This window comes from Pan paniscus, chromosome 12 (assembly GCF_029289425.2).
Source record: "Pan paniscus chromosome 12, NHGRI_mPanPan1-v2.0_pri, whole genome shotgun sequence".
Taxonomy (NCBI): Eukaryota; Metazoa; Chordata; class Mammalia; order Primates; family Hominidae; genus Pan; species Pan paniscus.
Window position 1 is genome coordinate 19,921,057 of NC_073261.2, and position 27,734 is coordinate 19,948,790.

At 36.7% G+C, this 27,734-nt stretch overlaps 1 protein-coding gene across 1 annotated transcript; it reads left to right on the top strand.

Moving 5' to 3' along the window:
• On the top strand, nucleotides 1-27,537 carry SLC5A7 (solute carrier family 5 member 7). The gene is made up of 9 exons (XM_003807427.5): nucleotides 1-123; nucleotides 1,461-1,689; nucleotides 5,466-5,579; nucleotides 6,335-6,490; nucleotides 11,325-11,473; nucleotides 15,061-15,204; nucleotides 19,226-19,379; nucleotides 21,634-21,851; nucleotides 23,355-27,537. The coding sequence occupies exons 2-9, from the start codon at nucleotides 1,512-1,514 to the stop codon at nucleotides 23,982-23,984; spliced, it is 1,743 nt and encodes a 580-aa protein (XP_003807475.1). The 5' UTR covers nucleotides 1-123; nucleotides 1,461-1,511; the 3' UTR covers nucleotides 23,985-27,537.
• The last annotated feature ends 197 nt before the right edge of the window (nucleotides 27,538-27,734 follow it).

Consider the following 27,734-nt stretch of genomic DNA (forward strand, 5'->3'; position numbering starts at 1 on the left):
TCCGCACTGCACCCCTGACCCACCCCGCACCCTCCCTTTCTGCACCCTCGCACCCACACCCCTCGCGGTTCCAGGGGGCGGCGGCCCCGGGCGGAGCGCTTTCGCGTGCAGCTACCACTCCAGGTAGGAGCGGAGCGGGCATTCCTGCGCCTACGGGCCCGCACCCTCGGAAACGCCTTGGGCACCGAGCCCGGGCGGTTTTAGAGGGGAGGGACGCGGCGTTTTTCCCTCTCGGTGGGATGCAAGGCAGGGTTTGCTGTCTGGCACCGTTGCTGTCAGGGTGCAAGAGGCTACAAAGTCTGGGCGCAGGAAATGGGTAGAGGGGGCCGAGGAAGGGCCGCAGGGGGCCGGGAGAGCATCGGGCTGCTGCGGAGAGGAACTTGCCTGCTTGGTTGCTCACAAAGGCAGAGAAGACCCAGCCCGCGGGCGCTTCTTTTGCCTCCTTTAAATTCCAGAGAGGCTGATTCTTTCCCCCAAAGGCTCTTCACCCACCTGCATGCACAAATATCGGAGTTTCCCCCAGAAACTTGTGTTTGAGAGTTTGGGTTCATGGAACAGCTGTGGTCACAAAGGTAAAAAAATAAAAATAAAAATAGAAAGGAACAAGAATTTCAGAAGGTGAATGCTTTCGAACTTGACATCTGTCTTCTAAGAGTCTTGATTTTAATATCTTTGACGCTTCTGATGTGCTTTTAGGCAATTGTGTTTAAAACAACAGCAACAACAACAACAAAACCTTTTCCTGTATGTACCATTAATGGGGGGTGATGAATTGAATGAAGGATATTGGGCGAAGAAGATCAAGAGAATGGATCCTTTCAACAACAAAAAACATAGTTAGTTGCTATAGTAACTTGAACTACAGAAACTTGTTGAAAATGTGGAGTTTGATGTGTTTTTGAAATGGATTTTTCTAAAGATTTTTTTCAGATATTTTTACATCAGATTACTACTGAAGCCATTCTCTGAAGTTGTTTGAAAGGACGGATAAAAGAATGAATAAATTAATGGATATTTTTAAATTTTCAGAATGGTCATTTATGAAACATTTAACACTTCTAGAATAAATAATTCTAGAAGAGTAACTTAGTTCCAAAACGCAAATACAGCCCTACTATTTGTAAATGATTTGACAGTTACCGAGTTAAGATATACACGACAAGGTTAATTTTAAATTTAAAACATGTATGAAACACACAAGGATTATGATTCCATTTGCTAAACTACATTCCCATTTTTTTTCTGTTTCTTGCAAACTCAAAATAATGTTAAATTGTCAAATAGAAATAGGATAATGTAGTGGACACTTATTGGTAACTGCCCGTTTCACGTGTGGTTTCAGGGTTGTACTGTTTCTGTGAGTGGCACAGGATCTCGCATGAGCCAGCTGGTTTATTCCTGGCTGCCTACATGTGCATAGTGCTTGACTGATTTATAATGCATCCCTGTATTTTCTTCAGAAGTCTTAATGAAGTAGCCAGCTGCAGAAGAATCTGGATCATTAGATAAAAATGGCTTTCCATGTGGAAGGACTGATAGCTATCATCGTGTTCTACCTTCTAATTTTGCTGGTTGGAATATGGGCTGCCTGGAGAACCAAAAACAGTGGCAGCGCAGAAGAGCGCAGCGAAGCCATCATAGTTGGTGGCCGAGATATTGGTTTATTGGTTGGTGGATTTACCATGACAGGTACGTTCAGACGCCACCGGCTCCATGCAGTCCTCCCTTCCTTGGCATCTGTGAGTGTGCAGCGTGTGGCTTCAGAGTGACAAAGCAAATGTTGGTCTTTGTCCTTTGGGGATTCTTTATGTTCACTAGTTATATATATTTTAAAATAATTTTCTATTCATTTAAAACCTAAAAATAAATTGGTTTCAACTCAGTAGTACTTGAACAAAAATGATTTTATAATAAATCACTGGACTGAACAGCCATGAAACAAATCTTGGCTCTCTGGGCTATTGAGTGGGTGGAAACAGAGTAAAAACAAAGAGGTAGGGGAATGGGAAGCTGTCCTAGTATTACAAGCTATGTATCTGCTAATTAATGTGATAGGCAGCATCTCAACGTGTCCGGTAATACATGCATAAAGTTGTGACTTTGAGATTTAAATAAGTGCCAATGAATACCATCTAGTGATGGTTTTTAATCTGCATAAATAAATTTGGGGGTGATGATATTCCCAATTGAGTGATTCCCTGTTTTGAAACCTAATTCTTTCATTTAATAACTAATTCCTCACAGGAAGACAATCACATGTTATGAGTCCACAGCACTAATAAAGAGATTTCATGAACCTTGTTATAAAAGGGAAAAGCTAGGGCGTGTCCTCATAGGAATCCCCAGGCCACCATCTGCAGTCATCTCTCATTCAAGCCTTCTTTGTGTTAGCAGGAGCTGATATTCTTTCTTACTTTGCACTAAAGTGGTTCTGTTTAAAGGGTGATTTGTTTCTTTTTTATATTCTTCTTGGTCGTTGAAAATAATTCTGAAAAACATCAACTTAAAATTATATGTTTAATATTTAATACAGTTGCACTAACAACACATATTTCATTATACAGTCTTGGTAGAGTTTTTAAACATTTGCAACATAGCAAGAACTGTGAGTGGTCATTGGAAAAATATCCCATGGGAAATGATATCAAGTGATGCCCAATTTCAGTCCCGAAGGGCAATTTTAAAATGATTCACCGTGTATATCAGATAGTTTACCAAACCAGTCTGGGGAGAGGCCATTCATGTTCTGAACCCCTTGACTTTGGCAATCTGAAACTTACAGTGTTCTATGTGAGCCATCAGTTTTATCTTTCAGACATTGACATTTTATCTTTGTTTAACTCTTCACCCACTGTACGTGGATTCATTTGGTCTTTATAACGGCATTATGATGAGCATCTGGGGTTAAGTGGAGATCCCGGGTTACAAGGTTAACAAGGACCAGGGCTGGAGCCAGAACCTAACACAGGTCTCCGGTAACTTAGTTCCAAAATGCAAATACTGCGTCATGCTGGTGACCACCCCATGCTGTGCCACATGCAGCCCTGTAACTAGTTTCACTTTATTTCTTTCAAAAGGTGCACAGTTTGTAAACACTGTAGAAAGAATAAGAAAGCTACTGTATATCAAAATATGTTGTTTATTGAAAATAATTATAGCCCTCTACTATTCTCATTTAATATTCTGTCTAATATGGTCATAAAAATAATATTATATATTTTGTTTTTACTATTTAGAATGGTTTTTTTCAACCTAACAAGCTATTAAAAGGTACGGAAAATATTTGAATGATGCTGTTTTTTATAAAGGGCCATGATCTTCCTCAGTTCGTAAAACTTTTTTTTTCTTTCTCAGAACTCAAAATAACCTTGGTCAATGTCATAATTCATTTAAAATCTGAACCATACTACCTAACCTTGTCAGATTGATTGACTTGGATATATTTTATAAAGAATAGAGATAAAAAATGTTGATTCTTTTAAAAATGAATATATTTTAAGAGGTTGTGTTCTCACTCATGGATCTGACACAAAATATACAAACAAGGAGAGCAAATACTGTTATAGAAGAGACTAAATTCAATTATAAAGGGAACTTTTAAATCTTAGTAAGTAGCCAAGCCCTCACTTCTATATCACAATAGTTGCAATGATTCAGGCACCAATTTTCTTTTTGGACAAGGGACAGTAGACTTACACAATGACGAATGATCACTAATGAGCTTTGTGCTTGTAAGACCATTAGACCATTTACTTTATGCAGTAAAACTTTGACGTGTTAGCAATTCCAGTTGCCTAGTAGAAAGATAAAGTCTCAAGTTTTCTGCCTGTAAGAATTCATTTCTTCGGCTCATGGTTACACACACAGTGGAAAAAAAAAGCCATTTTAAAAATTTCAGCAGGGCTTAGAATAAGAAAACAAATAATGCCATTTGTTATTTTTGTTATTTGTTAACACTGAGGATAAAAGCTACAGCAAAGGTGGGAGTGATTGCTAAATATGTATTTGTCTCCAGGATTTTGTATATAAACTTTTCATTTAAATGTACTCAAAATTCCTATGTAGGAAAATCTTTTTATGTCAACCCTAAGACTCCCTCTTCTTTGCTTTGTATTAGATTAAAAGCCAGATAAATTTTGCCATAAACACAATAGAAACACATCCTAGGTAGTTTTGTATAGATATTATTTCATTTACTTACATTCTAACTGTGAGATTTTGGAAAATTCATCAGAGTTAAATTTTATTCCTAATGGGATGATGCAATCCAGAATTCAGCCTCATATCTGATAAATTTTTATTACCAACCTGTGACCATCATAACTTTACACAAATTCTGTATAAGGATTGCTTAGAATATTTTGACTGTACTGTAACCTCAACAAGGTGTAAACTGCAAAGATGTAGTGTTCTCTTCAACATTAGTTTTTCAGCAAGGATTCAATATTATACTGTTTCCTCAGAGAAAATGGTGCTAGCATTACATTGTCTATTCAGAGAAAAATATTAATCTGTAGATCATTCTTGGCTCAAACCTGTTAAGTCAAAACTCATTTTCTTTGGTTCTTTGACCTCCTTGCCTCAGCTATTGTGCTACAGAAATTTTATTTATCTGAATAAGACATTTTTCATTACTTCTTGTCAAATAGTAAATATCTTACTAAAAGATCCATATTAAAATATAGAATTGCAAGTATGTATGCAGTTCACATTTTACCTTCTTCTGAGTGCAGTAAGGTAGTCTAGGCCTTAAGGTAACATTTAAACTCACTTTGGACACCTTGTAGTAGAAGTGTCATCTCGATCCTCTCTTCACTCCTAATAATTTAAGGTCGTAAGTACAACTTAGTGGTGATGGAGATAAGATTTGCAAGCTCTGATATCCCCAGAGTGTTCAAGAAAAGACTCTATTAGTGAAAAGCACATTTCTACAAACATACACTCACCTACATAGATGCATGTGTACACACATGCACGTACACACGCACACCACTCCGTGAGGACAGTATAAAAACATCAATACAATTAAAATGAAAGGGCCTTGAAATAAAGAAAATTTACCCCTTGACCTCAGACTATATTACATATAATATCATGAAAATGCTGCTGACTCAATGCATTTAGAAAACATCTAGGGCAGCACTATCCAATAGAAATATAATATGAGCCACAAACATAATGTTACATTTTCTACAAACCTCTAAAAACAAAAAGAAATAGGTAAATGAATGTTAATAGTATAACTTATATAACTCAATTCATTCAACATGTTTTCATTTCAGCATGTGATTAATGAAAGAAAAAACATTTGAAATCTGGTGTTTATTTTATATTCCTAAAACAACTCAATCTAGGCTCGTCACATTTCAGGTGCTCAGTAACTTCTAGTAGCCACTGGTTTGGCAGGCAGATGTAGGTATAACAGGTAAGACAGTATCACTCCCTCACTTTTCATTCTGTTTCAGCTACCTGGGTCGGAGGAGGGTATATCAATGGCACAGCTGAAGCAGTTTATGTACCAGGTTATGGCCTAGCTTGGGCTCAGGCACCAATTGGATATTCTCTTAGTCTGATTTTAGGTAAGTGAACGTGCAAATCTCAGTGACTCACTCAGTAAAGTATACAGAACAAGAGTATAAATAACAAGTGGAATAACAAGTCAAACACTCTGAATAACCATTGTAAAAAAATGTCCCCAGAGATCTTTAAGGAGTCATTACCAGAAACTGGTAAGTAGCAGAACACTAATGCTTAAATTATTTGATCTCTTGGTTAGGAATATATTTTAAAAATCCTCTGGACCTGTGGCTATCAGCACAGTGAATTTCTTAACATAATCATGTTTTATTTCTTTCAAAACAAGTATGGATATATCATTAAAAATGAATCAACTTGAAATGTACCTGTGTTTCTTTTAGCAAGTCAAATGAATAAGAGGTCAAAAGTATTATATAACAGAAGGTACCTCATTTTGGGGGCACTCAAAAGGCTTTTATTGAATCTGTGCTTATTCAAAACCTCTAAATGCTATGTTGAGTGATAGAAATGCATTGAGGCATTGAAGTGAGCAATGTGCTGGTTCATGTTTTTCAATTCACATACCTCAACATGATCCATTTATCCTTTGGACACATACAATGGTAAGTGTACTAAATAAATTATATTCGATTGCTAAACCTAATATTTTTAGTAGGTTGGTACTGTGTGCAGACTTGTTCCTCAATCCATACAGGTGTTCTGGAAAATGCATTTTCCTTGATAAATGGCAGGATAGTAAAAGACTATTATATTACATTTGTTTTTATTTTCTCCTAAACAGTTGCTTAATTTTTAGGTGGCCTGTTCTTTGCAAAACCTATGCGTTCAAAGGGGTATGTGACCATGTTAGACCCGTTTCAGCAAATCTATGGAAAACGCATGGGCGGACTCCTGTTTATTCCTGCACTGATGGGAGAAATGTTCTGGGCTGCAGCAATTTTCTCTGCTTTGGGTAAGGACCAGCTAAGTTGTTCTAGCTGCATCTTTGTAGTTAACTAAACATCAGATACACAACCTTACTTTCTTCAGCCTTGGCTTCTGAGGACATTTTTATTAAAACCATATACTGAACCATATTTATATGCATAAAAGCTTGATGGAAATTCTACGTTTACTTGCAATATGGTGGCAGAGGTTAAATAAAACCTCAACTACACTTTCCATACTTGAATTGCCTCATTAGACCAATAACTATGAATTATAATGATCAATTTGCTTTTATGAGTCATATATGATTTTGAACAAAGAATAATGAATTAAGCATAGCTAAAAAGTGCAGTTTACTTAACATAAATGTTTAAAACAAGGATTCATGAACCAGGGGTTAGTGAGAATACTAATATATATTTTTCGTGTTGAATAAATTTAAATAAATGATTTATATCTTAATTTCTTCCAATAAGTGTTCTTCCTGCAAACTGAGAACTTTTTACCTCCCATTGTTTTCCCTCTAATAACTGCCATGTTAATTGGCATAAACACAGATATAAAACTATCTAAACTCCTGAGACAACAGTGTTGCATGTTATTCTAAAAGCACTGATATTTTCAGAGATGTTGACTTTGTAAATAAAATGTTTAATTAAAAACATATATAAAACAGAGTCAGTTCCAGCAGTAAATAACATTCCTAGAGAAGTGAGATATCACCAACCCTCTGCTGACAGAATAGGTAAATAATGTAAGTCACACAGCAAAACTACAAACTTGAAATATTTCCATAAATTGATATTACAAAGTTCAATGTTATGGTTTAGTAGTGGAAAAATTTAAGTATGGTAGAATATAACAAGAATTTCCCCTTCAGTTTAAATGTCTTCTCAATAACTTACATGAGAATGGTAGAATATAACAAGAATTTCCCCTTCAGTTTAAATGTCTTCTCAATAACTTACATGAGAATGGTAGAATATAACAAGAATTTCCCCTTCAGTTTAAATGTCTTCTCAATAACTTACATGAGAAAGCTTGCCCGTGCCTTAGCGTCTCCTCAACTCCAATCTACCCTTAGAGACACAGGCTTAGATGTGTACCACATGGGACCAGTTGAGACTGTTGGACCTGACTGAGGCTGTTGAGGCAGCTGGGAGATGGAAGCTCCCCATAAAGGTGTGCACTGCCCCGCCTTCAGCACATCCAATTTCATCCCGCAGGTTAGTCAGGATTTTTCTGATTCCCAACTATAAAAAAGAGTGACTGTTGCAGAAACAAGAGTATTTGATCGTTATAAAATACAGCAAGAACTAGGTGGAGGGCCGGGCGCGGTGGCTCACGCCTGTAATCCCAGCACTTTGGGAGGCCAAGGCGGGCGGATCACGAGGTCATGAGATCGAGACCATCCTGGCCAACATAGTGAAACCCCATCTCTACTAAAAATACAAAAAATTAGCCAGGCGTGGTAGTGGGCGCCTGTAGTCCCAGCAGCTACTCAGGAAGCTGAGGCAGGAGAATGGTGTGAACCTGGGAGGCAGAGCTTGCAGTGAGCTGAGATCACGCCACTGCACTCCAGCCTGGGTGACAGAGCGAGACTCTGTCTCAAAAAGAAAAAAAAAGAAACAACTAGGTGGAAAATGCTGCACTTCTCTGGTGCTGGATAATAATACTCCACATCCACTGCTGCTCTTATGTTCTAATGCTATTATGTGTAAAACTACACCTCCCTTTCCACCTGACTCTCATTAGCTGAGTTGCATTGGGCGCTTGTTTGCCATTGCTTTGAACACCAAAAAATGTTAATTTTAAGAACAAATTACCTGCTGAGGTATCAAAAAAGGAGTGGGCTGAGTATATAACAAAATACAAAACGTTCACTCATTGAGTAAAGATCAACTTATATAACAGAGCCCTGAAGAAAGAATAGAATTAATAAGCAAATGCTTCTAAAGTATTTTGGAAATATAAAATATAGTAACAAAACTGTGAACTTTGTTATAATTAGTTTTGTATATATGTGTGTCTGTGTTTGTGCTTGTATTACAATATACAGTCAGCTTAAGGATGTAGATGCATTCTGAGAGATGCATCAGCAGGCAATTTTGATGTTGTGTGAACATAGAGTGTACTTACACAAACCGAGTTGGTAGCGCCTACTACACACACAGGCTATATAGTATAGTCTATTGCTCTTAGGCTACAAACCTGTGCAACATGTTACTGCACTGAATACTGTAGGCAATTGTAATACAATAGCTATAATGTCACTAAGCAATAGGACTTTTTCAGCTTCATTATGATTTTATGAGAATTTATGTATTTGTGGTTCATCATTGATGGTAACATTATTACCTAATCCATGACTACATATGTAAAATATGTTATTGTCCGTATCTTTCTAAACACTCACATATATCAAACAACATATATAAAAACATTGCTGCTATTGCTTGAACTCTTTGGGGGAGAGAGAGAGAGAGAGAGAGTGTGTGTGTGTGTGTGTGTGTGTGTGTGTGAAGTTACTTACTGGGTACTATGTACATTATTTGGGTAATGAAAGCACTGAAAGTCTAAACTTCACCACTATGCAGTATACCCAGGTAACATCATTGCACCTGTAATCTTTAAATTTACACAAATAAAAAGTAATAGTTGGACTTAATTAAAATTTAGTGTTTATTACAAATAATTTGGTATATTCAAGAATATATAAGATCTATTACCACCTTTCTGTGAATGTGTATAGTTCACCATTGAAACATAGGAGAATCTTAAACTATCTTCTTGGTAGAAATTGACATCCTACAACATTTTGAAGAAATGTGTATTTACACTTCTAACAGCTCAAGTTTAGTGGATTTTCATAACTTTGCAGGATACTTATTTTATAGCTTCATGAGTAGACTAATATTTCCTGGTATACCTCAAAGTATCACTTTGTTTTACTTACAATTGATTTAATTTTTCAGAAAATATTTTAGAGAAAATTTTATCTCAATTTTAGTAGTGATAATGGAGAAGTGATTGACGTCTCTAATATCTCTGAGTTACAGTTAAGTGACAGCATCTACTAGGACCCCAAATCTTTGAGATTTTAGCCAGCTAATCTTTATTTTATAATTGAACTTTTCATAATTCATGGTATATAGCTTAGAAGCGTTATTAAAGTGGAGAACTACACACAAAAAAAAAGAACAACAAAGTGTTGGAAGTAAAGTTTTGATTCGAAGTAAATGATCTCAGGAAAAAATAACTTTTCAAATATCTATAAAACAATAACTCAGTCTGTTATCTGAAGTCACTCATCTATAATTATCTCTCATCCTTGTCTTCATTCTCCAACTTCTTACTAGATTTTTCTTTTCAATGGATCTTTACTCTGGAAAATAATTCTAGTTTATCACCATAGCAAAAGCACTGAAAAATATTTCTTACTGATATTTTGGATCAACACATCTTATATTGAGATAATGTAGTTTCATCTCCAGTGGGTTGCATATACTACTAGCATGCCAATTGAGGAATGGGGGCAGGGTGTAAGACAACTCAGCTGGCTGCAACTGGTGATACATAAAATCACAGATCCATTACATGTATGCATTTAATAATGTGACATGTAAACTGTATAGTTTTGAGAACAATAGGGAAAAGGCTACTAAAGCAACAAGTGAATTATGAACTGTCAGTCCAAGAACCACAGCGGCCCAAACTGGTCATACCTCAATATGTTCAGTGGAAATATAGGGACCAACAAACACAATAAACAATGTTATAAAGAGAAACATAAATTTGATTTCTAAGAGAAGTTTAAAATGTTGATGATGAAAATTACTTAAAAATATGATATTCAAATCTTAGGCTCTTCAGTATACTGGTATCCTAGGAGCAGGACTGGTATGTTCTACCAATTAAATAAAAGAAGAGTGATCTGTCGCAAATTAAAGAGGGAGAGATTGATTAATAACATTTACCAATTTGATAATTTGTTCCTACAAATTTTTCTCAATTCTTTGCTGCCTTAACCATTTGTTAGCTATCAAAGCCTAGTAGGGGGCAGAGTAAATGCAAAATGGCAAATGAATGTCAATTGTAAAATGTGGAAATGGGTGATCATGTTTCTCAGAAAGCCTTGTGTTTTTCATAGATGTGACTAATGACGTTTGGTAATGTAATGACGTTTTGGTCAATGATGGACTGCATATATGACAGTGGTCCCATAAGATTATAATAGCATATTTTTACTGTTACTTTCTCTGTTTAGATATGATGTTTAGATATTCAAATAGTTACCATCATGTTACACTTGCCTACAGTGTTTAGTACAGTAACAATCTGCACGAGTTTGTAGCCCAGGAGCAATAGGCCATACCATGTAGCCTAGGTGTGTAGTAGGTTACACCATCAAGATTTGTGAGTGAATACATACTGTGAAGTTGCACAACAGTGAAATCACCTAACAACACATTTCTCAGAGCACATCCCTATTGGTAAGCAACACATGGCTGTATTTGATTGAGTCAGAGTTCCAGATAGTGAAATTATTTTGAGTTCTTGTAATGTAATTAAATTTCTCAGTAATTCAGGGTCTTCTATAACCATACCATGGATCTGTGTGTCCTCCAAATAAATAAGTTAGCAAACCAGTAATTTCAGAAAGCAAAAGTATGTATCTCACTGAATTTATTAAGATATACAAATTTCAATATAAAAATTAACTTTAGGTGTTATCATCCACTGCATTTCATATGACAGAGAGAAAAATGTTGTTTATCACTGAACTTTCATTATGTCCTTATACAAAGAGCAGAATCTGTCTGGGCACCTTGACCACAGAACTCTCTTGTTTGTTTCAGGAGCCACCATCAGCGTGATCATCGATGTGGATATGCACATTTCTGTCATCATCTCTGCACTCATTGCCACTCTGTACACACTGGTGGGAGGGCTCTATTCTGTGGCCTACACTGATGTCGTTCAGCTCTTTTGCATTTTTGTAGGGCTGGTAAGTGGGAGCACCCAAGATTCTCCTCCTTTTTTTCTGTAAAAGGTAATGTATTTTATACTAACTCATTAAAAATGAGTAGAAATATTATTTTCCCTCATGAGTAATACATACTAAGTCACATACATGAAATTTCAAATTTCTCCATAAATTAATTAGATGAAAAACTCGTCATTTTGATAAAATTTGACAGAAAATTGTGCTCTCCATTGGACTGTTAGAAAGGTCTAGGTCTTCCTTTCCTTAATGCCTAGATTTGATGGAAACTTATGCATGATCTGCTTTTAGTATTTAAGGCAATCCATTTCCCTCGGCAGAGATAACAAAATTCAAACCTTAGTGGCAACTTGTACAAGTCTCCCTTTATGTTAGTTGGTGAATCCTAAGAATGCTCATAAGACATAGAAATGATCCCATTGGAAAACTGTGGATTTCAAATATTAATCATCACTATTTGTGGTCTAAAAACAAAGAAAATTCTTAATTATACAAGGCACCAGAAAGATTTATTATCTATTGTTTTTATTATAATTATGAAACATGAGTATTATTAGTATGGTTAGCACTATATTAAAAGCACTTTTGTGTGTCTGAACATATTTTAGTCAATGTTGAAGAAATGTGAAGAGTACAGTTTATGCATATAATATTCAATACCTAAGATGTATCAAAAGAAGAATAAAAACTGGTGTGTCCATGCTGGGCTAGGGTCATCATAGGTTCATGTACATTATCTCACCATACACATATATTATCCCAGTTGTAGATTCTTTAGGGGCAATGCCCTCCTGCAAAGGCCACAGACTGAGCAACCTAACACTAGAGATCATGATTCATTTTCCCAAGGATGGTTAAGTACTCTTGATTCTCCTCATCTTTATTTATTTATCTTACAATGTAAAGCATTTCATTATATTTTACTTTTGACACTAGACACTTAGAAATTAAAAATGAAGAAGTAATCTCATGCCCTTCTCTCCTTTTTATAAACTTTCCATCATCTCTAATAATATCCTAGAGGAAAAATTGTAAAAACAGACTACAATTAGATGTGCAGTTTAACTATAAATTTACATACGCTAGCAAAGATTGTAGTATTTTCTCTTTTCTCCTTAGACATTTTATTTGCATTTCGTGGAATTTCGTCCATTCATATTGTAACTGAATATGAGAATATTTAATTTGCTCAAGGACTCCCACTATTTTGTATTTAAATTACCAAAATTAAGTGGACCGTGCTGAAATTCTGATTTTTCCCTACCATCAACATAAACTTCCAGAAATAAAATAGGGAACATAGAAATAAATCCCTCTTCAGAATGTCAGGAGCCAGGTTGGTTTGGCAATGACAGCTCTCATAACTGATGCACTAGGTATTCCAAGAAACACAACCCCAGGGAATGAACCTGTTATTGATGATATATGTGATTTCTCATTGCTTTGTATGAGACTAGAACTTAAAACCCACGGGTGCATAAATCAAGTATACAAGTGTAAAGATGACAGTGCAAATATGTTAGAATATTTTTCCTGCCACAAAATGTAGCCAAATTGATAAGGAATGAAGTTCTGTTGGTGACTAGAGAAGGCCCTATTGAATTGGCTGAATAAAAGACTAAATAATGTTGTTTTCCAAACTTTAATTGCTGTGTGAGCATACGTAATTAATCAACTTACCCCTTAGGCCACCTTCTTTTCTCAAATTCGCTAATGTCATTGATTTTATCATCACCCCTAGAGCTCCAAAACTGTAAACTTGAGGTTTTTCTTTTCATTTTCCCTCTCTCTGACCTCTCTCTCCTTCTTGTAAGGGTTGTTGGCTCACTCTTCATAATCCTTTTTAGTACCAATATTTTTTCATTCCCAATGTCACTGCTTTGCTTCAGGCCTTCATCTAGGTGGAATTGAAATCACCTACCACTTTCCCTGACTCTTCCTTTTCACTAAACTCACCATTCATGTCTATGTTATTAAATTTCAGAATAAATTCCACTGAAAACTTTTTAAGACTTAAAAGAATTTTTTCTAGCTTCCAGTTGCCTGCAAAAACAAAATACAAATCCTTTAGCTTGCAATTTGAGTTTTCTCCACACATCCATCTTTATCTCTCCCATTTCCCCAAGCTACTCCCTTGCCAGCAAAGCCTGTCACCAACAGATGTGGGTGTGAGTGTACACGCACACACACACCCCCCATATATTCTTCTGCTCTTTGACTTGCTCCATCTAAACATCTCTTCCTTCAATTCTTTATTCTTCTACCTGTTAGTATTGGGCCCATCTTTGAAGGCTTATATGTCACCCATGTATTTCTCAATCACATATTTTCTTATTACTTTAATGAATGGATATCTTTCCCTTAAGGAATGGATATCTTTCCCTAATTCACAGAAAACATAAAAGTGTGTGTGCCTACACACACTTTTATATGGATATATATTTCAAATATAATTTTTAAAAAATTTTTATTTTATTTTGTTTATTATTATTATTTGTAGAGACCAGGTCTCACTGTATTTCCCAGGCTGATCTTGAACTCCTGGACTCAAGCAATCCTCTAACAGTGGCTACCCAAAGTGCTAGGATTATAGGCATGAGCCACTGTGCCTGGCAGTTTCTTTTTCTTTTGCGACAGGATCTGGCTCTGTCAGCCAGGCTGGAGTGCAGTGGTTCAATTACCACTTACTGCTGCCTCTGCCTCTCAGGTTTAAGCAATCCTCCCACCTCAGCCTCCTGAGTAGCTGGGACTACGGGTGTACACCCCCACATCTGGCTGATTTTTGTATTTTTTGTAGAGATGGGGTTTCACCAAGTTGCCCAGTCTGGTCTAGAACTCCCGAGCTCAAGCAATCCACCCAGTTAGGCCTCCCAAAGTCCTGGGATTACAGGCCTGAGCCACAGTGCTCGGCACCCATTTATTTATTTATTTATTTATACAATTCTTTTTTTTTTTTTTTTTGAGATGGAGTCTTGCTCTGTTGCCCAGGTTGGTGTGCAATGTCCAGTCTCGGCTCACTGCAACCTCTGCCTCCAAGGTTCAAGCAATTCTCCTGCCTCAGCCTCCCAAGCAGCTGAGAAATGCAATTCTTTATTAGAACTCAAGTTTGTGTTATCCAACATTTAACAGAAGGGGAAAACAAAAACAATCCACATCCCTCCCCTCCTCCCCCCACCCACACACAAGGGGATATATATCTCAATAGCTACCTATCTATTTATGTATGTGTGTGTGTGTGTAGATAGACAGTCAGAGATAGATAGATGATAGATAGGTAGGCAGATAGATACATAGATAGATTGACAGATATTTCAAATATAATATTTTCTTCCTAGAGGTTTTATGTTGCTGCTGCTATAGTTTGTATAACATGGTATAATCAAGCATAGAAATAGTCAATGTGTTATTTTAATTTATCTAAATCAGTATTTTATGGTGCCCAACAAAAAACAGAGAACATGATTTCCGATCCTTCTCTGTCTGAACTAGAGGAACTACTGAGCTGTGCAGTGTGTGAGGTGTACAAATCTTGCATATATCAGACAGTTGAAAACCATCGCCTAGGGCTCCAGTGTCACTTTCTGTTGCAGTGGATCAGCGTCCCCTTTGCATTGTCACATCCTGCAGTCGCAGACATCGGGTTCACTGCTGTGCATGCCAAATACCAAAAGCCGTGGCTGGGAACTGTTGACTCATCTGAAGTCTACTCTTGGCTTGATAGTTTTCTGTTGTTGGTAAGTAATGCTCTTACCTGAAGAATGTGATTTAATTGTTCCTAAAATCAAATTTATTTTCACGATTTTCATATTCATAGTAAAAAATGTGCTTGTGGGCTCATGGCCATTTCTGAATTGAGGACTCTCTATCGGGAGGGTGGAGCCAGGGCCGGACTATCGTGGCTGGCAGTGTCAGGGTGGAGAACAAATGAGGCCCTGAGGGGACAGCATGAGGTGTTCTGTGTGGTGGGTCCTCATTTCCGTTGTGATGTAAGTCAAGGAATAACATGCCCTACCCCCAAGACTTTCCCCAACCTGAAGGCAAAACCTTGTAAAAGCTTTATTTTGTGTTTTGAATTAAGGCATGAAACCCAACTTATGAAATAAGTCTCTCATTCACTCTTGAATTACAGAGTAAGTGAATTAGTAGTGCTAGAGGCCCTAAGTGAGGCAGGTTGGAAAGGGACATGTCACTCAGGAAAGATGCCAAGAGAGAGGCCCTCAGGAGCCAGAGGAAGCTTGAAAACAGGCAGAACTTTGGGGCAAAGGTGCAGGCACTTTGAGGAGGACACGGAAGAGATAATGGCCGATCCCATTGAGGCAAGAGGGAACAACCAGAAGAACTGACCAGATTTTACGACTGTGCTAATTAGAGGAGTTAGGCCTGAAAATAACACACTGTATTTGATTTCAACGTAAGAAATCAATTATGGCAGAGTGTGGTGGCTCACCCTGGTAATCTCAGCCCTTTGCGAGTCTGAGGTGGAAGCCTCACTTTGAGGCCAGGAGTTTGAGAACAGCCTGGACAACATAGCAGGACCCCATCTCTATAAAAAAAAATCTTCTTAAAAAAAGAAATAGATTACTTTTTCTATTAAGCTTAAAGGGAAATTGGTTATTTTTGTTTTCTCTGTAGAAGGTTGGCAATATTGTATGACTTTGTGATCGTGGCACATGGCTGAATTTTAGCATTACCTCAACACTCAAAGTGACTGTGTCTTTTCCAGTTAAAATTTTTCAAGTAAAGGGCAGGAAAATATGGCAAAAATATGTTTCCAGTAGTGGACTGGAGGGCTTCTTTGCCTAAGGATTGTTGAGAAATCTGTTGGCTCTCTTTTTTCTGGTATGGCTTAAAATCATGAACTGAAGGAGTAAGAGTAAATATGTATATGTAACTATACCTGCATAGTAGATGTGCTTATGGTTACATCATAGAAAGGATGAGACTTAGAACAATTAAGCAATTTGTCAATAATCACATCATTGTCTGAGTTAGAGATTGATATAGAATATTAAGACCTCAAAGTCCTTTCCCCTACAGCACACTTTAGTCTTCAGACTATTCATCTTTAAAATAAGACATTTTGTAAAGTGATGGCTAAATTTCTTCCAGCTCTAAAAAATTATATGACTTAGTCATATTCATGATTCAAATTATAAGACAAGTTAAAATGAAGTAGCACATGTTGAATAAATGAATGAACTATAGAAATTGGCCTTGAAATGTTGCATCAATGGTCTTGATCTTCCAGTGGTCTCTCCTACATCCCCTATGTGAAGATGACTTGTCAAGTCCTGCTAGTGATACTGTCAGTGTATCTCCTGGTCACACTTGGAACCTTCCCACTGTACCCATGTTTGCTCTCTATTAGGTAGACTGCATTCCTTACCGGTCTACTATGATAACCTCCACTCATCTCTCTGATGGCAGCCTGCCCACCTCTTACTCCCCCATGCCCACTTTCCATATTACTACCTACTTTAGTCAGTTTGGGCTGTTGTTACAATTTACCATAGACTGGGTGATGTACAAACAGCAGAATATAATTTTTATAATTCTGGAGGCTGGAAATCTGAGACCAGGGTACCAGCATGATTAGGTTCTAAAGATGGCAGTATTCCAGGTTGCAGACTGTACACTTCTCGTTGTGCCCTCACATGGTGGAAAGAGGGTGAGAGAGGTCTCTGACCTCTTCTTAAAAGGGCCCTAATCCCATAATGAGGGCTCCACCCTCATGACCTGATTATTTCCCAAAGACCCCACCTCTGAATATTATCATGTTGGGATTAGAGTTTCAACATATGAATTTTAGGAGGACAAATATTCAGTCCATTGTATCTTGAGAGCTTCTGTTTGTAGATGAAGTCAGACTTTACCCTACTTAAAAACTTCTGATGACCTAAATGTCCAGGGTGATGAATATGTAATTTATGATGTATCAATCCATCCAAGTCATTGACATGCAAGATGTTAATGATATATTGATAAAACAGGTCACAGAATGAAAGGAAAAGGTTTTGGAAGAATATAGACTTCAGGAATGGGGTTATGAATTTTAGAATTTTTTCCTTTAATTACTTTTGAACATATATGGCTTTTATAAGAAGGAGATTGTTATGGTATCTATGTAACAGACACTCTGCTTAGCCCAGGTGAGACCATGATAAGACAGACGTCCCCAGAACCCAGAGCCCAGTGAGAGAGACAGGCAGTTAATGAAACCTTAATACATTGTGCTATGGCAAGCTCATTTATCAATTCATTCATTCATTCATGTGACCAATATTTATTGAATATTGACTTTATGCCAGAAAGAGAAGTAGCAGTAATCTAGCCAAAAGTATGCTTCCAGCTTCTCCTCCAACCACTCCCTCACTCACTGAACTCTCATCATACCAAATACCCAGTGGTCTCAACTGCCTGGTCGCTGTCATTATTTTCTTTTTTCCTATTAGTTTCTCTCTCAGGTACTCTCTTCTCCCTCCATCTCCACCTGTGGAAATGCTCTCAAAGCCTATGGACAATCTGCACTTCATTTCTGCAGGTTTTCCTGTTAACATGCAGCTACCCTTTCTCTCTTCTTACCACCTTTTTCTCATCACAAATAATTAATGGTTTATCATTTTAATTCCCATACAGACCTCTTTATATCATGCAACAAATTGCATTATAGTTTAAACATTTTTTATTGTATATGCTCAATAAGAAATTTAAGCACATTCCAATATAAGTATGTATATCTATCAGTTGCTTATATATTCTGTACTAACGTATGATGTAAATCATTTAATAAAAGCAACCATACAATATTTAGGTACAAAGTAAAATGAATATACATAGAAGTTCTAGTATTTATTATTTGATGCCGGCTGTATTGTCTTGAGCACTCTGCAATGCTCACTGCAGAAAACACCACATACATTGACTCTCATAGTAGAAAGTAAGTTCCAGGGAAAGACCATGCCTTATTCATGTTTTTGCTCTTACAGCCATTACATTGCCTGGCACATGATTGGAGTGTATAAATATTTTTGGGTTGCATTGATTCAGGTTAAATGTCATACTTTCAAAATCTTAATTATTTTCTGAGAATATTTTATGATGGTTAGAACCACCAGATGATAACAAATTGAAGGCCTCTGGGGTAGTTTAAATACAGTTCAAAATAGGTAAATTAATGAAAAGAAATAATTGCTGTATGTAATTATAGAGAAAACTTCAGGAAATTCTGCATAATTGAAAGTTGATGATACATTGTCTTAGTTCAGTTGGGTAACAAAGCATCATAAACGGAGTGGCTTATAAACAACACAGATTTATTTTTCACAGTTTTTCACATGGCTGGGAAGTCCAAGATCAAGGTGCCAGCAGATTCACTGCCTGGTGAGGATTCGCATCCTCATAGAAGGCACCTTCTTGCTGCCTCCTCACATGGTGGAAGGAAAAAAACTCCTTTGACTCTCTTTTATAAGGACTCCACCCTCATGGGCTAATCATCTCCCAAAGTTGCCAACTTGATACCTAATACCATCACCTTGGGGATCAAAATTTCAATGTATGAATTTAGGGGGAACATAAACATCAGATCATAGCAAACATAATGATACTAATTGATATTTGTGGCTACATGCCACATTTTTTTTACTACTTCTAAGTTGTACTTAGGCCTATTCTAAATGTGATTGCAATAAAACTCTTTAAAAAAATGAATAGATGTTTGCCTCTAATTCACTCTCCATCCTTGTGTTTTCCGCACAGATGCTGGGTGGAATCCCATGGCAAGCATACTTTCAGAGGGTTCTCTCTTCTTCCTCAGCCACCTATGCTCAAGTGCTGTCCTTCCTGGCAGCTTTCGGGTGCCTGGTGATGGCCATCCCAGCCATACTCATTGGGGCCATTGGAGCATCAACAGGTAAATCTCTTGCAGCTTCACCACATGTGCCAGTTAGTTTACCAATCCCCACCCAGACACCCTTCTGTCCCACTCCCCTCTTTCCTCCACATAGTGAATTCTTTCTCATCACATTCATATCTATAGATTTGTTATAGCATTCAGTAAATTGTATTATAGTTCAGCGGCCTCCATTTTTTTTTTTTTTTTTTTTTTTAGCAGAGACGGGGTTTCATCATGTTGGTCAGGCTGGTCTCAAACTCCTGACCTCAGGTGATCCATCTGCCTCGGTCTCCCAAAGTGCTGGGATTATAGGTGTGAGCTACTGCACCCAGCCTCCAATTTTTTTGATTGCTCACTCCACTATGAAACATTGGTGAGCACACCCTCCTCCCAGTTTTGGTATATTTATCCATTGTTTATATGCACTCCTGTCAGCAGTGGATCTCAACCAAGGTGCATGCTGACATCATCTGGGGAATGGTGGGGAGATCTTTTAAAAATACGGATATGTGGCCTACTTCACAGGAATTTTATTTTAATAACTGAAGATAGAGATGGGCACTAGTGTTCTTTTAAAACCCCTAGGTGAGTTGAGAGCCAGAGTTGAGAGTCACAGGCTTAGAGACGTTTACCTGTCATCCTCATGACCTCCCTAAAGATCACTTTGAACTTGAGATTTCTGCTTTACACCTTTAGTAGTTTTTAATTAGGGGTTTTCTTTCTTGAAGAAAGTGATGAATAAGCATTTAGGTCAAGACAAACAAACAAAGTCACTTAGAGAATAACATTAAAAAATGGTTTTGAAAAAAGAGCATTATGAAATGTTTATCTCCCTGTTAGCCTCTATGTAGAACCTGTTCAAAAGCTCACCTTTAATTTAATTAAATGTATTAATTACTCCTGACCTTTTTGTTCCTGTGCTGTAACTTTTAAGAGCACTTAATGAAAATACATCATGTTAATCCAAATTCAAAGGCATCTTCTACGTAGAGGTAATAAAATAGATTAAAGTTCACCTTTTGCCCTGTGGTATTCTGTAAAGGTGATCCAGGGTGATGTTCCTACGGCAACTTTGACTTTCGATTAGTAGAGTCTTTTATTGGATTGTTTAACTTTTAGGAGAGCAGACCTGGTTCATAGTGTACACTCTCCATTCCAGTTGTTCATCCAGGAGACAAACACTTCAAAAATGTAAAGATGACTGACGAAGGTGGTATGTAGTGTTTGTCTTTGAAAAAAAAAGATAGTATTTCTCTCACAAGCAGAAAACATATATGGACGTGTGTGTGTCTGTGTGTGTGTGTGTGTCTCTGTGTGTGTGTGTTTATTGTAGGAACACAGGCTAACAGAAACAGCATTAAGCCTATTTTTTCTTCGATTAGATACACATTCTTGTTTGTTATTTCTGTTATCATAAAATCTCAGTTAAGGCCACAAAGTTGCCTGCATGTAAGCAGGCTTTGGTGACAATTGTAATAGAAAATGAGGGAAGAAAAAATGGTAGGATCCAAAGGGAACAATTCCTATTTGGTCCGATGATCATGATATTAAAAAAGTTCAGCAAATAAAAAGCCGACTGTGCTAATGAACATTTAAGGATTCCATAGTTCTTCAACACATGCTACAACTAACCAGTAAAGAAACTATGTATTCAAAGATAAATCTGTGTTTCAAGTCTTCTTACCCTACCCACAACCAAAACTTCCTGAAAATTTCAGCCACATGACTGTTAATTTTTATTCAATAAAAAGGGACTGTTCTTAACCTAGTGAAATTCTATGCAATGTGGAAATAGGAGAAAAGTAATGCTGAGGCAGCTTCAAAACCAAGTTTATGTGCAGAGAGATGATGGCTGAGAATAGCCCTACTATTGTCTTTCTTCATTTACACATGAATAACTGAGCCTTAAAGAAGAAACAGTGAGTGTCCCACCACATTTCCAAGTGGTTGAAGGAATACTCTAGAATTCTGTTTATGAGAGTTTGTTTTCTATGATTCTAGGCAATGTAACACCATCATTGCAGAAAGGAAATATATATCTTACCACCAGTGTCTGTGCAGGCATTGTGAATAACACTAACTATAACCAATACCTTTTAGAAGCCAAGAGATATAAGACATTTCCACTTGACCAGCACATGGACTTCACACCAGACTAATGTATATGATTCTGAGTTTATTTCAAAACAACCTAGTAAATAGGATGACCCCAGATGGATAAAGAACATTTGGTTCCTTGGTGGTTGTAATGGTTGTTGATTCTGTTCAACAGACTGGAACCAGACTGCATATGGGCTTCCAGATCCCAAGACTACAGAAGAGGCAGACATGATTTTACCAATTGTTCTGCAGTATCTCTGCCCTGTGTATATTTCTTTCTTTGGTCTTGGTGCAGTTTCTGCTGCTGTTATGTCATCAGCAGATTCTTCCATCTTGTCAGCAAGTTCCATGTTTGCACGGAACATCTACCAGCTTTCCTTCAGACAAAATGTAAGAACAGTTTCTTTCAACCTGACATTTACTAGCATTGCTCTTGCTGCTTCTGATGTTGTATTTGTTGTATATACAGTATTATATATTTATTAATATTCTATGTTAAATCTGACTGTACTTTAAGCATACGAGATTAAATAACAAATTATACCTATGCTGAATGGATGCTATCAGTACATGTTCTTATTCATGTCAATACTAAAGGGAACAAATCAATATAATTATTTCCCAAGAGGTACAGTCACAGGGCTATCATTTAACCTTTTTGTCTTTCTGATGAAAGAGTAATGAAACCTAAACTATTCAGCAAAACTTTTAGTATAATTAAATTCTCTATGACACTGGAGAATCTTGGTGGAAGCAGGGCATGGTAAGTTGTTCGACACATATTTTTGTAACTTCTGAACTGTTTTATGCTTGCACTCCAAAGTCCACCTTTGCAGGAAGATATCCTCTCAATTTGATTTTCTTTATTGAATCAAAGTGGCTGCAAAACAGCATGCTTCTTGCTTGATTAAAGCTTTTCCTCTCTCTAGGTTTTAGTTAACAAAACAATCCCAGTGTTTTTGCTTTTGCTTTGTTTTGTTTTGATTTTATTTGATTTTGTTTTTAATTTTACTTTAAGTTCTGGATACTTGTGCGGAATGTGCAGGTTTGTTACATAAGTGTATGTGTGCCATGGTGGTTTGCTGCACCTATTGACCCGTCCTCTAAGTTCCTTCCTTGCACTGCCCCCCACGCCCCCCAACAGGTCCCAGTGTGTGTTGCTCCCTCCCTGTATCCATGTGTTCTCATTATTCAACTCCCACTTATGAGTGAGACCATGCGGTGTTTGGTTTTCTGTTCCTGTGCTAGTTTGCTGAGGATGATGGCTTCCACCTTCATCCATGTCTCTGCAAAGGAATGATCTTATTCCTTTTTATGGCCACATAATATTCCATGGTATACATGTGCCACATTTTCTTTATCCAGTCTATCACTGATGGGCATTTGGGTTGGTTCCATGACTTTGTTATTGTAAATAGTGCTGCAAAAAACATACGTGTGCATGTGTCTTTTCAAGAGCACCAGAAGGTGGTTAGTTTAAGGATGGTAGCACTTCTACAAAGAGATAAACTAGGGATGGCCTATGCTCTGTCAATGCCACATAAGAACTGTTCCCTAATATGTAAAGTGAGGAAATCTTCCCTTGCTTTATTATACCTCCCTGACACCATGTTAGCTCATCCTGCCTTTCCCCCTGTGCATTCAGGAAAAGGCTCAGGTGGCCTGTGTGTCATGCATCTGGTACACAGAAACCCCTCCCAAAGGTCCACCCAGGAAGTCACCTTGATTGTTTGCTTTGGGTGCTGTAGCTGTAGTTGGTTTTTCCCATAGATTGAGCCATTTGAACCAGGAGAATTCTTTAGACCAGTTTTGAAGCAAAAAATGTGTCTCATTCTTTGCCTAAATGAGCCAAGACACTGTGCAAAAAGCTGACACTGTGGCAATTTCTTACAGGCTTCGGACAAAGAAATCGTTTGGGTTATGCGAATCACAGTGTTTGTGTTTGGAGCATCTGCAACAGCCATGGCCTTGCTGACGAAGACTGTGTATGGGCTCTGGTACCTCAGTTCTGACCTTGTTTACATCGTTATCTTCCCCCAGCTGCTTTGTGTACTCTTTGTTAAGGGAACCAACACCTATGGGGCTGTGGCAGGTTATGTTTCTGGCCTCTTCCTGAGAATAACTGGAGGGGAGCCATATCTGTATCTTCAGCCCTTGATCTTCTACCCTGGCTATTACCCTGATGATAATGGTATATATAATCAGAAATTTCCGTTTAAAACACTTGCCATGGTTACGTCATTCTTAACCAACATTTGCATCTCCTATCTAGCCAAATATCTATTTGAAAGTGGAACCTTGCCACCTAAATTAGATGTATTTGATGCTGTTGTTGCAAGACACAGTGAAGAAAACATGGATAAGACAATTCTTGTCAAAAATGAAAATATTAAATTAGATGAACTTGCACTTGTGAAGCCACGACAGAGCATGACCCTCAGCTCAACTTTCACCAATAAAGAGGACTTCCTTGATGTTGATTCCAGTCCAGAAGGGTCTGGGACTGAAGATAATTTACAGTGACCCCATCTAAATAAAATACTGCTTTTGCAAACAGAACACTATAATAGGGTAGTTCTGGAGAGATGGTATGCAGCATACAAAAATATATTTAAAATATAAACAATATTCAGGAGAGTAAAAATTCATATAAAGTGCAATTGCACAAATACAAGCCAAGCTAGAAGGAAGCACCTATGAAAGCAACAACTTTGTTTCTCATCCATAGTAGTATTGATTTTGATGCTAGATAGTTTTGCTAGGTATAAAAAATAAGTAAAGTTCCACTTAGAGAACAAAGGGCCAAATAGAGTTTTTATATTTGTTATGATAAAAGGAAGTAGATGTGAAAAAGCCTAAAAAAAAGGAAATTGGACAGTTTTGATACAAACTTTGTTTGCTAATGCACTGATGAGTCTAGTTTCATTATAGCACGAAGCTATGAGAATAACTTCAGTCACTCCCTTGAATGGTGCAATGAATTAACCAGCTGATTTTTCTTAGTGTGATGATTAACCCCTTCTTTCATGTTCTGAGCTATAACATTTGCTGAATATGCAATTTTTTATTCTTTTATTAATGGCATGTAATATTCTGAGCACGGGCAAAGAAAACACAAAAAAATTATGTATTGGCATTTATTTATGTGCAAGGTGATAGGAAAACTGAATCCATCTTTGTAGAAGAGCACTGGGCTAATTTGTATGTTTCCATAGCTACTATATGCATAAACAACAGTACCTGAAGGATTATTAAGCAACCTTAAAGCAATAAGTTCATTAAACAGAAGGTAATAGGAAGAACAGTACATTTTTGTCTTTATCTCAAGTATATAAAGTTTTACCCCATGATAAAATAAGTAATATATAAATTAATACATAAGTTAATATTGGAAGTGAAATTAGGCCTTATGTAAGGAGAGGTAGCTACACAGCATCTGTTACGGTTAATGAGAGGCACACTGCTAAATTTACGTATATTTCATTGAATACTTTATGGGAAGCCCCCACAATACCTCCTGATAGTAGTAAAATTAGAAAAAAACAAACTCTATTAATTTTTAGATATTCATTAATAGGAAAGATTTAATGTTACAGGATCTACTCTTTGGCACTTTTTCACATAAGCCAGCCTTAGAGACTAGACAAATAACTACTACAAAAAGTACATAGTGAATTTTAAAATGTAGAAGAAAGCAAAAAATAAAATAAGTCCTAAAGTGAAGAAGCCATCAATTTTAACATTTGATGTCTAGATAACATTCATGAGATTGGTCATTAAATACTATTTTGCTCCTTTTCTGGTGTTACACATACACACTCATATGTGTGTGTGTGTGTGTGTATGTGTAATGATTTGTGTCCATTTCAAGTGTTTTCACACCAGTCACACATTATAGAAATAACTGGAGCCATGTCTACAAAAGCAAAGTGAAGTGATGAGCTGAAAAGTGATCAGGGAATCTGATCCCATAAAGAAAGTGAGTCTGAATTGTTGAAACTAAAGCACTTCTTTTCCAAAAATACTTCTTTTTTGCAACTCATGAACAAAATGAAGTTAACTTAGTGTTTAGCATTAAAAATAAAAGTTGTATCTTGACCCTAGAATTCTTTTTATAAGATTTAATTGTAATTGTCTCAAAGCATCAAATAATACATCTTTATCATTAAACATGAATTTAATGTCTAGGATAATTTTTAAAAGAGGAAATTAAATAATTTTACATGTCTCATATTTTCAGTGCTTTCTCAAAATTTGATGGTGAATATTACATTGCATTCAAAATCTTCACTGAATATCATATATATCTAAATGAAAAGAGAATTACTTTTATTCATCTATTTTCTCAGAATCTATTCAGTACCCTATGGAGTACATGGAAGAAGTATATTTTTGGAACCAGTAAGTATGGGAGTCCACGATTCTCAGGTATTGATTGAAAAAAGAGAAAGGGGCAAGAAATTTGTTAAAGAAAAACCACAGATACTAAAACATTTGACACATAAAAGTAATTAATTGCTGGAGACTACAATTCCTGGCAAACACCATTATTCCAGATGCACCATGCTACCCAGCATGCTACCTGAATGGTGGTTTTTATCCATCCTGTCACCCTGAGCATCTGTCTCAACCTGCTGAGGCACAGACTTCCACCATGTGCGTCAGGAAACACCTCACTCATACTGTCATATAATGCAACAGGGAGGCATAGTCTCTCTACAGGTCTCTCTCTTTACATTGTACCATTCTGTTGGGCAACAATTGTCCCAACAACCACACTTAAATCCAGTGGGGAAAAAAAGGTTAACAGTAAAAATTTCTTCCACATAATTCAATTTCTCACAATAGACAGAAACAGGGGGAAAATGTTTGCCCTGTTCAAAGTACTAAAACTAGATAACTTAAATAATTTAAGCCAACAATTAATATATTGTATTTAACCCATTATTCCTCACCTACCCTCAAAGTAGGTATATAAAAGACTAGTTTGTTATTAATCCACAGATGTGCTAAATGTTAGCAAGATGATTTTTAAGTACAAAAAAGTTTAAGATTGCAAGGAAGGAAACAATAGTCACAAGGTCTTTACTTATGCACATTTGTGCATAAATTTCCACCCAATTTCCAAGACAGTTGTATCACAAAGCTGTGAAATGTGCAAGAGTATACTTTGTACCCATCATGTGCTCTGTTTTGACATAATGAGTAATGCAGACATTTACATGTTCTTCCAGCTTCAATCAGTAGACCTGATTTTCAAAATCGGCCCTCAAATGAAAATAAAATAAACAAAACATTTATACAATGGCTATATTAATGTGGGAAGGCAACACCTGTGGATAAAACATTAGAAGAAAACATATATTTTATTTTCATACTTTTGATATGATTGTAACATATTTCTTGAGTAATTTAAATGCTTTGTTTTCCCACACATATTCAAATCAGCAAGCTTGTAGCTGGACTGCAATATCAACAAGTTGTTTCAAACACTCAGCATCAAAATACAACTTCATTGCTACACTTACAAGTAATGAATTTTATGTGACTATGAAACGAATATAAGCTTAAAATAAGTGAATCTAATAAAATGGCTATTCCTCTTTTTACTTGGAAATAATAAATTAACATTATATTTTAAACATAAATTATGATTTCTTTTTCTGTTTTAGCCTTCATGTAAATTTACACTGGTATGATGTGTAATTTATTGTACGTTTGCTACTTCATAGACAGATGCATATAATGGTTCTAGAACATATATTTTTGTCTGTCAAATTATTATATAAAATTATGCTTAAAATAAGTATATTTGCAACTGTGTAAATGCTTTAAGTGTAATGGCAATGTATTAAATTGTGCTGGTCAATTTAGGGTATCATTGTCTAAATTTGGCTTTTGGGGGCCCTCTCTTAAACTAAGTATATATGGTGCTTCAAGACAATTATGCAATGAAATCAAAATAAACCATCTCATTACTGGAGGATAGGCAAATGCCAAGTGGAAATGCTGCACCTCACGTAAGTCTTGGGGCAATATATATCATAGCTCAAAAACAAATGTAAATTGTTTTTCTTGGAAAAGACATTCTACCATTGTACACAGGTCTTTTGTAACTCAAAGAAATCAATAGAATAATATCCATTAAGAGTCTCATGCTTACTGACTGAGTCAGCCAGGTGATTCCAATTATATTCATTCCAATCACATAAAGAAGATCTGCATTTTTCAAACCAAACAGCTGACCAACAGTTGTTGTATGAAGTCAATCTC

Excerpts from the sequence above, each read along its gene's own strand:
- SLC5A7 (XM_003807427.5), top strand. The coding sequence starts at position 1,512 with ATGGCTTTCCATGTGGAAGGACTGATAGCTATCATCGTGTTCTACCTT. Across the intron at positions 6,491-11,324 it reads AGCAATTTTCTCTGCTTTGG|GAGCCACCATCAGCGTGATC; the intron begins GTAAGGACCAGC and ends TGTTTGTTTCAG. Across the intron at positions 21,852-23,354 it reads AGCTTTCCTTCAGACAAAAT|GCTTCGGACAAAGAAATCGT; the intron begins GTAAGAACAGTT and ends AATTTCTTACAG.